Raw genomic sequence first — 13,792 nt, forward strand, 5'->3', positions numbered from 1 at the left:
ACTTACTGCTCACTAAAAGTGCAGAAAAGCCAACATACCTGTGTAGTAATGTCAGGGTCAGTGTCTGCATGGAAGGCCATGGGCTTACAACCCCTTTTTAGTTTACACCCTCTCCTCTCATCCCCCCACACCATTTTGTTCTTTGGGAAATGGTAGACCAATGAACAATTAGTTCTTTCTACCTGGCAATCTCTATTGAAGAAAGAACTTTAAAAAGCCCTGAAATTATAGCTTTGGATTTTTTAGGTCGTTCTCCTGGCATTGAAAGCAGATTTTTAGGACCTTGGCATGAATGCCTAGGAAAGCTCTGGTATTAGCCCTGATGGCACTTGTTCTGGAGGTAGCATTAGCATTACCTGCTCTGTAGTTCCAGTGCAGCAGCCTTATCTGAATGCTCATAAGTTAGTTCTTCAGGCTAGCAATAAATAAAATAAATATTAAAACAATATCTTAAACATGTAACAATATAACTTCAGGAGTTTCTGCCTTGATGATGCTCATAGGAGTTTACAATTATGCTAAAATAATTAACAGAGACATGATAAAAATTTAACTAGATATTTGTGTGTAATTCTGGTTTTCTTTTCCCCCCAGTAAATTTCAACTGCTTACACCTTTGTTAAGTATACAGAAATTTCTGGCATTTTACTCAGGATGTTCATACAGGTTGAAAAAATGCTGTCGTCTTGGTCATGAGACAAAAGTTTACTTTTTCTTTATAATACTGAGCTACTACCTAAGATATATTTGTGCTTAAGATTGACCCCATTTACTTCACTGCAGCATTAAGATCTTACATAGACAGAGGGCAAAAGCATTAATTCTGTATAAAATCAACTTTTTGCAATATTCCTGCTTTCTTTTTCTTAAAGGAGTAAGTGGGAAATCTTTTTAAAAACCAATGCTATTACATAAATACACTTAACTGAAGAAGTCCAAAGAACTTAATATGTGCTTCTTTATACCAAGTCTGTGATGTCTGAATACCTCTTTTTGAGTTGGCAATATATCGATCAATACCTGAATGCTGCGGAGACCAGGGAATGGCAAACTTCTTGAAAAGAAAGACTTCCAAAGTTTTGGTTTGCTGACATCAAAATTTATCCTTCCTGGGGAATCATACTCTTGCAGATTAAACCAAATCTACAGGGAAGCATATTTGGTTTAGCTTTCAGCATATAATTACACCTATGGAACACATTCCACTTATATAGCAATAAAATATTATATAATGTTAACCTCCTGTAGCAATTTTTTCTGCTGTTCTGACTTGTATTTCCACCCCCCTGGACTGCTGCACAATTCCTTCTGAATTCTGATTAAATACCTCCAAGAGCCCAGTCCAGTGCTGCTGTGGCTGTGATGCCTGGTAGCTGCTGCACCCCAGCACCACTGCTCTTTTAGAGTGCATCTTGCAGAATACAAGCAGAGACTGCAGACACACAAGACACAGCTTCTGTGCACATTTTGCCAGCAAGTGGAACCCATGTCTTGCACTCCCCTTCTTTATAGACACTAATTTTGGCCTCTGTGCCTAATCTGAAGAATGCAGGCACTGTAGGATTCTTGTTCAAACAACCTTTAAATAACTATTTCTAAGGCTGCAAAATGTACCAGCACTTACTGTGTAAGTGTGTGTGACCCTTTGTAACTGAGGTTCTGTATAGAGCCTTCTAGGACAGCTGGTTCTGCCCCAGCCAAACCAAACAACTCTACCACGCCCCAAAATGCTTTCAGTGAAAGAAGTGACACTTTTAAAATAAATGTGCTTTAGAATATTAAATTCCCATCTAAAGTTAGGATCTATGCTTAGAATGAAACATAGAAGATTAAGTAACAAAACTCATAATGTATGACATCCCAAAAAACTGAGGAGCAAACTTTTAAACTCAGATTCCAGTTCCCATTCAAATAAACCCTAGGGTTCTTTTTTTAAGTTTGCCTTCTATTTTGTAATTTTCAGAATTTCACACATCTTCCTACCTTGTTATCATGCCCCTGTATGTGTCCTCAGAAGCTAGGAGGTCTGGCTTCCAACCAAGTCAGGGAATGCTGCTGGCATTTCCCTGGACAGTTCCCAGGGTTTCTGAGCCTCTCAGCTCCCAGTCTGTGGCTGCTCCTTCACCTGCCCAGAGCTGCACAGCTCTTACAACCTCTCCTCTCTGGCCCCACTATCTCAGAGAGTTTACAGCCACACAGTGAATCATATATTATGAACATGCACTGGTTTTACTTGTGTATTTTCAAATAAATGGGAGGACTTGATGCCAGGCAGAAAATCAGTATTGTTTTTGTGCTCTGTGTTGTGCACATTTAGGCTGTGCCTAGTGTCACATGGGCAACTCAAGTGACCCCTTTACACTTTTTTTCTCATTTTTCAGTGACATTTCACCTGTAAACTATTATCTTTGAGGAATGACTACTCCTCACTTAAGCAGGCCATCCACTCCAGGAAATATGTAAGCAAAACTCAGTAGTGAAAATTACATTAACAGATCTCTTGATTGACCTAAATGCTGATTAAAAGAAATCTTTCTTATTTAAAGCAGCTGAATAATCCACTTAAGATTTAATAATATTTCTAATAAATATGTTTACAGTGATGAAGAAATGATACCAAATGTTAAAAAAAAAAATCAAGTTATTAAACCTTACATGTATAGAAATGTGACAAGACTGGGCACACTTACATTATCACAGCTGATCAGACAGTACACATTTTGTAAGGGGCAGAAAGTATCATACTGCCCATAAAAACATCCAGTACTGGGATTCCAAATTACATACTGACTTTGTTCCAAAGTTAATACATATGCAGTTGGTCCCTAGGAAGGAAATTAGATAAAAAGTATGAGAAAGATGTTTAAACAATAGCTACAGGGACAGTATGCTTTGTATTCTTTGGAATACTAGATTTTTACTATTGAGGTTGATAGTGCTTTTTAGGGCAAACTGCTTTGCAGAATTTACAGGTTCATTACAGTTTAACACATAATAATGTGGCAGAAAAATGTCAGGCATGCAGAGGTCTGAGCCATTCTTAACATGCAGATTCTGTCTTGTCTCAGCTACAAACTGATGTGAAATTCCACATACAGCAATGTTTACCAGATGGCACTTCAGTATCACCATGTCCTGCTTGGCCACTGCCACAGCTCTCATCCATGGGCAATCTCTGAGCTGAAGGACTTCCACCTAGGCAGCACACTCTGTGTCTCAGCCATCAGCCTTCCTCTCAGGCACATAAGGAATTTCCCAGCTCTCTTTATATTATCAAGAATCCCTAAATTGCTCTTCTATGTTCTTTTCATCCCTTATATTTTCCTGGTATCTTTAAATACTGGAATAAATCCCCTCCTTACAAAATACTTTATTAATGACTAGCATCTCCATCAGATTTTGAGGGGAAGGAATGTATCTGAGTACCTATTTCTTGCACTACATCTGTATCTCAGAATGTGCTTAAGAAACTAACTTAGACAGAAATTTTTAGCAAAAAAACCTTTCACGTGTATGTAGAAATTTGCATTATAAACAGTTACCACCTTTTGAAAAGAGTAGTATTGGTTAGTTGGAAATCTGCGTGCTTCCCTGAGAACAAAGGTATCTCCCAAGCAGCAAATCAACCCCAGTGTTTCAGTTCTGGGCCAGTCTGAGCCCAGCTGCTGCCACAGTGGCTCCCAGCAGCCCAAGGCAGAGCAGACCTCACCTGGCTGCTTTACAGTGGGCAGAGGGAGAGGGACTGTCCAGCCTGAACCAATTGGTCCTCTGAAAGGAATCAGTTCCCAGCACCAATGTTTAGATAATATCCTGGAAAAACATCCCAGCAAGAAACAACTATCCATTGATGGGGGCCAAAGACTTGACAAAATAAAAGTTAATACTTAGGCCACATGAAAGAAGCCTCTTACCTCAGGAATGGCATTTCCAATGATAAGCCAGGCTTTTTTCCCCATCCCAAGAAAATAATTACACAAGAGCACGGCGTGTTCTTCCTCATCTCCCGCCAGAAGATAAAGAAATTGCTAAATGAGGTATTAAAAAAAAACCAAACAAAACAAAATGTTTCTAGGTTGTAATCAACTTCGAATATTTGATAATGTTTAACACATCTGAAGCAGGGAGTCCTCTCAGATCTTTGCAACTGATCTGTACCATTTATTGGTCACTGCTTCAACACACAGGATGAAGAGTGATTGGTGTGATGAGAATCCATGAGATTTGAGATCTTTTCACAAGAACCAGGGTCTTTGTCTTTTTTAGAAAAAAATTTTTCAGAAAAGTTCTGAGATGATAAAAACTTAATCTATGATAAACAATGTCTGCTGTTATTCTCTAAATGACAGGATTTGTGTGACAGAGAATGCAATGTCTTTTCTGTAGTTCCTTGGAATAACAATGATCCATTTTAAGTCTAGTTGTAAAGTCTCCCTTCACTTGTGAAAATGACTATGACATTATGGACTGGTTTATAACTGGGAAAAAATGGGAGATGCTTTGAAGTCCTAATGTATTCTTACCTTATTGCAACCTATCAAAGATAAATTTTTTGGCTCAGATCAAAATAAGCTACTTGTTTCAAGCTTTGGTCCTTATTCTTTGAAATACATGGCTCAAAGAAAAATATTCCTCACAATAACAGAATCACAGAATAATTTGGTCTGAAGGGACCTCAAGAGCTAATCTAGTACAACCTCCCTCCAAAAACAGTGGGTACTAGGATGTTCCATCACATTCAAGAGGATAAAGAACTTTTTAATGCATTGCTTACATCTGATGTACTCCATAAATCACAAATTCCAGCAAATGACACACTATCTGGCAAAAAAGGAATCAAAGCAACATATCGAGCCACCAGTTCCTGCAAGAAAACAAAACAGAGCAGGTCACCCCTTCAATTCAAAATACTCTAGTGCTATTATACCAGATGTGAAGAATATTGCTGTTCCCACTCTGAGAAAATAGTGAGTAATCTCAGTACAATAGCAGCTAGCTCATTTCAGAACTTGTATCAAAGATTGATGTGATTTACTGCCATTGAGGTTTGGCACAATTCTTTGTCTTTTAAAGGACAATACTCATTAATAATACACTTATCTTTTTCCTCTGAGAAGACAAATATTATTTTACAGTATCATTATACTTGGACTTCTATTTACACATAGTCATTCCTAGTCATTACTACTTTTATTTTGTATCTTTGTAGTTTTTCCTTTGCAAAAGGTGTATCTGTACAGCAGAGGCACAAAGCTGGGATTTGCTTATGTGAGCATGCACAGGCAAAAAAACATCTTGAAATCTGTACCCCAGAGACTTCACTATCTTTTCTAAGTACTTACTGCTGCGGTTTGAGATCTATTTGGGACAGCATCAAGAAGCTCCTGTGGTGGATTCAGAGGTTTGATATATCTGGTAATGAAAACTGTTTTTCCATCAAGGTCAATTACAGTTGTTAGGCACTGGCGGCTTGGAAACTTTGATGTACATTCAGCTTCATATTTTTCTGCTGCCTGGAGCAGTTTCTCATCTTCTTGGGTATCAAACTTCAAAAGACAGTAGAATTTATACAAAACCAGTTTTATTTATAGTTTGGACTTAAGTCTTTACTATATTTGGCCATATTTCACCATTTAAAGGATAATGAAAAGACTGTTAAATTCTTTTCTAATCGCACTTTGAACTTGCCTTGAAGTATAAAGTTTTGCTTACAGACATAGAAGGAAGGTCAAGGCAACAGAAAATCAGGTAATTTGCATTGACTTATGAAAGCCCATAATAAGCTGGCTTTATTAAAGCACTGAAAAATGCAGTGAAAGTTATGGCCAAATAACACTGGGGGCATGAGGATGTGGTGACATATTAAGTCAAAAGTAAACAATTATTGGTCAGGTACTAATCCTATGTACTATTCCCACAGCACTCCATTAAAACCACAACTGACATTATAATAAAATCCCAGTGACTTTTATATAAAGAATACTGCAACAACGCCAAAATATTTGCAGAGAAGGTTTAAGTGATTTTTAGATTAATCCTTATAATTCAGAGGTATCTAAAATTCCCACATTTTTAAATGAGATTTTTCAGAAGCAAATATAGGACTCAAAAGCACGTATTAATTATATAACAATTACAGTGATTTCATGATGTTACCTAAGATGTCATCTTTTGAAGGTACTAAGATTGGCCAAAATTATCTATTTAAAATTCCTTGTATACTTCTGTGGTGCTGAGATTTAAAATTCATCCTTTATTTTAAAGTTCATTTTTGTTTAAAATAAGCTACTTTTGTAATTTGTTATTTCTTACTCTTTTCTAAACTCGCCTGAGGTAGAACAGCTGGGCACTGCCCTGCAGCTAGACCTCCAAATTAGAAGAGAAGGCATACAGTGGTGATCCTTCTCAACCATAATTAGCAGCATAAAAGTAGAACCTCTGGCACACTGTAAATTTAAATGTAGCAATTTACTGCAAATATTTCTGGCAAATAAACAATTACTATGTTATAGTTAAGTAACACAAACTGCAAAGATGTTGCTGAATGGCACAGACCCAAGCTAAATCTTAAATTGGGAGCAACCACAGTATCTCAAGTGATTTATTACTATTATACCTTCTTAAGCATTTCATTCATCTAATAGAGGTTCAGGAAGGACAGCAGGAAAGAGAGGAAAAATAAGTAAAGAAGCAAAAAAGGTATCATAAAATTAAAATTATGCTTTGCATCCTAAAACACTACACAAGCCTTTCAAATTAACTGCAGGTCATGAATAGAAAGAAAGCATGGCAAATTATTTAGTTTGTTTTTTTTTTTCATAATATGCCAAACTCATTCTATAATGAGTGTATGTGTTGCATCTGGAGAGTTGCAGCAAAGAATTGTAATGATTATTGTTGTTAGTCCAAGGCACTTCTGGTTCACTAATGAAACTGAAAAAAATAGCAGCTGCTGTTTAGGAATTAGTATCAAGATCTCGAGGCATGTATGAAGCCATAAATAATAAATGCTCATTTGAACAGTATAAACAAAGAAAGCAGCAAGAAAATACTCTTTGCACCTGCCACCTCCTTTTTGTCCACAGTTCACAAATACTCACACAAATGCTTTATTGTTCACACAAGTAAACTTGTTCACATGAGAAACTACATACTCACAGCTAGGAATGCCAATTTGCTTTCTCTTAAGATAAAAATTAGATACCAGGGAAAAGTTATTTCTCATGCATTAAGTGCACATCTCACTTAATGGTGCGTCTAATTAAACTGAACTGAGATAAAAAATTTGAAATTAACCACTCCAAATTTGAATGAATGTCCTTCTGTACATTGCAGAATGTTCTGCATTCATGTCCTTTGGTACACTAAGGAGAGACATATTAATATGCACCTCAAGAACTGCACCACTGGAAACAAAGAGCAAGAGTATGATGAATTAGTGATTAGTTACCTTCTCTCTGACAGACTCTCCAGGGATGAGCTGTGGTTCAATGGTAATAAACAGTGTTATATATGAGCCCTCACTCAGATTTTGCACAGAATCATAACCTCTCTCCATGCCCATGTTCTTTTCTTTGCTGTAGCCAAGGAGGACTGGAGGAATATTGACCTTAAATGTACCATCAATCTATAACAGATACAAAGAAATACTTTGCATTAAAAGCAAAAAATACAGAAGCTCCCTCTCATATAAATTTGCTGTTTGTGACTGCATATTTTCTTATTTTTATTGTTATTTTAATTTACAAAATAATAAAATGAGAGAATATGGCATTTATATTAACTGTGGGGAAAACACAAGATATCTCATTGTTAAATATATTAAATACAACTTGATTTCAACCTCTCTTGCATATTATGAACATTAATATTTAATGAAATGAAATCATACACACCAGTTCACAGAGAAAGAAAGAATGTCAGCCTTTCACTACTTTTCTTCCAAACAGCAAACTCTACTCTGTTCAACTGGAAAAATGAAATGATGCTCCAGCATCTCAGAGATGGATCCTCTTCCATGCACAACCTACTGATGCTTCTTGGATGGAACTGGAGCTGGGAGCATTTATCCAGCTTCCACATGGCAGTGCTCTGACAGACTCACCAGCCCTTTGCAGCTCCCTCTGAGCTATATTCCCAAACAGAGATTAAGGTCTTTCTGCAGGGCTGGGTGAGATAAGAGATGGCAGGCCCCTCACCTGCTTGGACAGGTTTCAATAGCAGAAGTACCCAGCTTTAAAAGAAAAGCAAAAAAATTAAGCTCCTGATTTGGACACTATTAAGGCAACTGCCACAAGAAACGTATCCTTGAGTGGATGTGGAAAATGAACAGGTGACTCACTGGCATGGCTCATCAAACATTTAAGAACAAAATTAAGTTTTGATGAGGAGAAAACTAAATATATCACTGAAAATTTCTGCTGCAGTATATTAGAACAGGATGATGAAATTCTTCATTTGCTACTGAAATTCAGTTACTAGATGCACCTTGATATAACCACTATGCTGATCAGGCTTTTTTTATATTCCATATGGAATTCTGTACAAATGCAAAGAATTTCTACTGCTGGGAAGATCTACATAAGCACACTCTGCTTAGCAATCACAAACTCCACCACCTCCTCAAAGAGAGCTGGAAGAGTATCTGGCAGGAATTCTGGAACTACTCTGGTTCTACAGCAGAAAGACCAAGAAGTGGAAGAACAGAGGTTGACATCAGTATGGGAAATCCTTAAAGATGGATGGTGGTTGTGTCCTTCAATACGTATTGGTAAGCAGGCTGTTAAAATGCCAAGTCTGCCCATTAAGTCTCTCATGAGTGTGAGCAGACACACTTCCCAGGTGGATTTCATTCATTCAACATGGAACAATTCCCTAAAAATGAGCATTGGATGATGTTTCTTGTTTGTTAACCTATAGCAATGGTGGCCACATAATGTGACATTGCCTGCACAGGATGGTCAAAGACTCACAAAAAGAAGGTCGGATCTTCTTGCTACTTACGTCTTCTTTAAAATCAGAGAAAGCTTCATGCTGCAGGGCACCACAGATCTCAAACTGATAAATCAACTGATTAGCCTCCCAAATTAAAGAGAGCATATTATTAATAAACTAGCAGAAACAAGTGGACTAAGCCTGGGTAGACATAAACTGTCCAGAATTTCTCAGCAATGAAAAGTATCCCATGCTTTCCTGAATCCCACGACAATAATATTCTGTTATGATTTGCAGATAGCCCAAGAAAACCACTATGATCACCAAGCACTGCACTCAAATTAAATGAGACTTTTATACCCTTTCCCTCCACCCAAAGAATCTGGGAGGCTCAGAGTATTCCTTGAATTCCTTAAGGTTCTGAAAAGTGCCCCATATGGCCACAGAACAGCAAATTAATGTGTCATTAGGAATGCAACTGATGTCTCAGTTTCTTCCTTCATGAAGATTCTGACTTTTGTGATCAGATTATTTTATTTACACATAAAAGCAACTGCCATGCAGAAGAAGTCCTATAGTTGCATTACAATATGACAGGACTATCAATGGAAAGAAGCAGTTTCCTTATACTAAGTCTAGGATAAGTGTAAGTGGCTGGACAAAAAAAAAGTATTTCCTCTGTGAAGAAGTGCAAGTTTTACTACTACTCCCATGACTAACTCTTGCTATTTCTTGAAAAAAGCTTCTTTTGAAAAGTTCTAAAAATGGAAGAAAGAATGGACTGGGAAAGGCAAAGATCAAAATCTTGTGATTCATGGAAAATGTGAAAAAAAGCACTCAAATTTCCTCACCTATATAGGTGATTCTATTCTGGTTCATCTATCTAGGCCACGCAATACCAGAGCCCTCAAAAGCCATTTGAGAAAACCACCTCAAAAATCTGTGCTTTTAACCTTACTACTGAAGGAAACCAGGCTGCATTGTCACTGTGGAGTATATTTTATCTCTTCTCCCCTCAAAACCTTGAACTTACTGGGAGATAATCACCAAATCTGTCAAAAAAATCCCAGTTGTTTCAAAGACATCTTAAAATAATTCCATAAAAATAAACTAACAATTACAAAGAACATAATTAAATCTGACATTCAATTTCCAGCCCTTTTCCATTCTCAGTTCTGTATTTTACTTCAAATAAAATCACTTACCCTTGCTTGAAAATATATGGTAGTAAATGGAATCTTAACACATCCCAGCCAGTGTCTCTCAATGCGAGTGTGGATTCCACTTCCTCTCTCACAATCATCCTATTAAAAAGTTGCCCAACATAACACTTTGTAAGACAGCTTCATTTCTTTTAACTCAATCATTAATAAAAAATCTGTATTTATTTTCTGTAACTATCAGTTCCATTACTACTGCAGCAGTAATTATTCTGCACACCTTTCAAGCACACCAGATGATGAAAACACAAAAGAACACCAGTCCATGATACAATGTGCTTGCACTCTTAGGGTTTAAGTCCTGTATAATCTGTGATGGAGAACTTAAAACTCTGACAAGGAGTCCACAAGACTCTTCTGAGACGAAGTAAATGAAATATTTTATTAGTATTTAGAAAAGCTTTTTGAAGTTAAAATTGTAAGAAAAGCTAAGTAAACCCTGTGAAATGGAAAACCTATTTTCATGTGTACTGCTCATGAGATTTTCAAATTCTGTAAGATCAGCCTAAAATTATATTTTAAAAAGCCTCTTGCGTGACATCCAAGTTTCAAGAGTGTAGCTTTCTTCCTTCTGCTTCACCAAGTATCATTTCAGTTTTGAGGACAGAATTCTGTTCTCAGTGAAGTGTGTGCATTATTTATTTCTGGGTTATGTATCCAAGAATGTTGAGTGCTGCTATTTTTGTGTCTGCTGAATTGACTAGGAAAGCTTTCACTGGATTCAACAAGGGAAGGAATTATGACAACACTGAGAGCCTACAAAAATTTCTTGTTACTAGGACTTGCAATTTTTGTCTCACTCAAAAAATGAATAAAAACAACCAATAGATGGTTTGGGTTTTTTAAAAATATTTCTCCAAAGAGCTTGTAAAACAAGATGAGACAAAGCATAACAAGATAGTAAAAAATACAAGAACTGGGATCAGTCATCTGGAATGAAGTAAAACACTCTGATTAAGGTTAAGAACAGAATTCAGATTGCAATTCATGATGCCTCTCAATTTTAGGATCTCGAATTTCATTAAATATTAGTAAAACATATTATAAACATGTGTTCAATTCTAGCAGCATTTTATATGGTACAAGCTGAATTTGTTAAAGGTTAACACTGTAAAGATTGCTTCCTCTGACAACCTTGCAGTATTGCCTAGATATAAAATTGTAAGGAATGACAAAATAGAGAAAAGAGAGGCACAGGAGGGAGAAAGCTATTACACAGAAAAAGCTCACAATGTTCTAGAATGTACACTGTCCTTCAATTATGTACTCACCTCTACATCATCATGAAGTACTTCATCAAAAACATTAATGAAGACTTCATCTTTTACTGACTGCAAACTGTGGGTGCTGTAGTCACCATTAGGAGCTCTGAAGAGGTTAAATAAATCAAAAAAGTGATTTGAACAGTACAGGAAAATGAGGGTAAATCTGCATGCTCAAATTAAATTACTGTTATGCAGAAATAATTTGGTTTCATTTTGTCATACTTAAATGGAAGCTCAAGTTCCTCATTCCAGCAGGGGCTTGGACCTTCTGCTGTTGTTGTCCGGCAGACTGTTCGCTGAAAAGAAACTTCTACAAAAGGACGGACCAAAACCTATAAATAGGTATCAAAACAAAGGAAACAGGCCTCTGTGAAAATTCATCAGAGCACGTTAAATTACAAATTTCATGCATTTAGAAAAACATATGTTGTGGCAATCGAGGTGGTTCAGCCCAGATATAACTTTAATACACCTTAAATATTGCACTTCATGGGTTTCTAAGCATTTATGAAGCTTTAAAAAGTATGTTATGCACTAGCATTTCCAAAAGTTTATTCAGTGTATTCAGAATACTTGACATATTTATATACACTGGCAAAACCACATTTTCTCCTGAGAAAACCTACAGGCTATCTAATCAAGGAAAGTAACTGAAACAGAACATGTGACTCAGACCCAGTGGAAAAAGTGCACTTGCATCCTCTTATCTGTAATCCAAGAAGCCTACAGCTACAATCCCAGCTGCCCCTGAAACTGGCTCCTATGACAGATAAGCAACTTCATCCAGACAAAACAAATCCCTAATGTGATTAAAAATGCCTTATTCAACATTCAATCTTTTCTACGTTTCAAAAAGCTGTAATTTTGAAGGAAAATCGTAAGGAAAACAGTAAAAACCCTGAAGATCTTTCATCTTAACTCAGAAGGATGCTGAATTTAGTTTTAAATAGCAAGCAATTGTAATTTCATAAGAATGGCTGTGCTGGTTTAGACTAGGAGTGTACTGGACCCGAAGTGCAGCCTGTGAAAACAGCCAGCAGCCAACACACACAGAAAAGTAAGAACTGAGCAGGCATAGATGGTATTTTCTCCTATTACTCTTGCAGACTTCAAACATTTTCAGATGAAAGACTTTCCTAAGCCTGTAATGATTTTTCTATTAAGTAACTCCCAGTGGATCACTCTTCCACATACTTGTCCAATACCCACTTCAGCACAAACAAACCTCTTTCATCCATAATACACATAAGCAACTTCTCTGGGCACCGAATGCTGAAGGAAGAACCAGAAACACCTTTTGAAGGCTTGTTTTGAATCTAACTCTTATCAGTTTCATTTGCCCATCACTCACATTTGTACTTACAGTGCCAGGAAATAATCAATCTTTACCCAGTGTCTATGACTCGTGATTTTGTGCCTTTCTACCATATTTCTCCTCCTCGCAGGTATGGCTGTTCTGGCTGGAAGTCCCACCATTTATCACTGGGCAGGAGCCATTCTGTGTATCTGACATCCTTATCACCCTACTCTGAACCTTCTGCAGCTTTACTCTCTTTTTGGAGATGAAGGAGTGGGCAAGGCAACCTTGCCAATTAGGTTTCTTTCTGAGGGTGAATGCTGCTGTCTGGAAAAAATGAATGCTTGCAGCTTCACAGAAAATGTCAGTTTTGTAACATACCTGGTTGAATGCCCAATCTGGGCTGTTGGGTGAGCTTTGAGCTGATGGAGAGGCTGCAAACATCTCTTTAAAGGCCCTTGAAGATTTGGATGGCTGTTGAAGTTTGCTACAAGAGGAAACAGATAACAGCAACCAGGTAAGACAGAGAATTCATTATAAAATACAAGTTTCTCACATTGTCTATTAGCCATACAGAATTCTGGAAATACTCCTGATGTTTTTTGTTACAATTTTAACCTTGGAAAGATATTTATTAGACCAAATAACTCAAATAAAATGCCAGAGATGGGTATTGAGTGTGTATTTCTTACAAGTCTCATTGCAAAAGAGTACTTTGAGCCTGGAGGCTCACTTTTCTGAAGAGTTTATCAACTACAGACTTTTATTTTTCCCTACCCCACACAATCTCTTTGAGTTACAAGTTATTAAGTTCAAGAAGCTGAATCCCTGCAGAATTCATCAACAGTGTAGATCTAATGGTATTCAGGCAAGGCCTCTATGGCAAAAAAGAATTCATATGAATATTACGGATTTGTCAAGCCATGAGTGAAGTAAAGGAAAATATATGTTAAAACATTTATTTTTATAGTACTTCCACATAACTTTTTTTTTTGTGATAAGACCACATTATAGACCATAAAAAATAACCACTCACTTATAAAGCAGCTCTAAATAAGGTATCATATAATGCAAAAAGA

At 36.9% G+C, this 13,792-nt stretch overlaps 1 protein-coding gene across 1 annotated transcript in view; it reads right to left on the reverse strand.

Annotated features, from left to right (window-relative positions):
* Positions 1 to 13,792, reverse strand: part of LOC130252567 (complement C1q tumor necrosis factor-related protein 7) — a 114,406-nt gene that overhangs the window by 1,799 nt on the left and 98,815 nt on the right. Inside the window, exons 22-32 of the mRNA XM_056490231.1 lie at positions 13,095 to 13,200; positions 11,639 to 11,748; positions 11,423 to 11,519; positions 10,137 to 10,235; positions 7,448 to 7,624; positions 5,340 to 5,543; positions 4,772 to 4,861; positions 3,912 to 4,025; positions 2,691 to 2,825; positions 1,021 to 1,143; positions 357 to 415 (exon numbers count right to left, since the gene is read on the reverse strand). Of these exons, the coding sequence (XP_056346206.1) occupies positions 357 to 415; positions 1,021 to 1,143; positions 2,691 to 2,825; positions 3,912 to 4,025; positions 4,772 to 4,861; positions 5,340 to 5,543; positions 7,448 to 7,624; positions 10,137 to 10,235; positions 11,423 to 11,519; positions 11,639 to 11,748; positions 13,095 to 13,200 (1,314 nt within the window). The remainder of the gene's footprint in view (positions 1 to 356; positions 416 to 1,020; positions 1,144 to 2,690; positions 2,826 to 3,911; positions 4,026 to 4,771; positions 4,862 to 5,339; positions 5,544 to 7,447; positions 7,625 to 10,136; positions 10,236 to 11,422; positions 11,520 to 11,638; positions 11,749 to 13,094; positions 13,201 to 13,792) is intronic.

Source organism: Oenanthe melanoleuca, chromosome 4 (assembly GCF_029582105.1).
Source record: "Oenanthe melanoleuca isolate GR-GAL-2019-014 chromosome 4, OMel1.0, whole genome shotgun sequence".
Lineage (NCBI taxonomy): Eukaryota > Metazoa > Chordata > Aves > Passeriformes > Muscicapidae > Oenanthe > Oenanthe melanoleuca.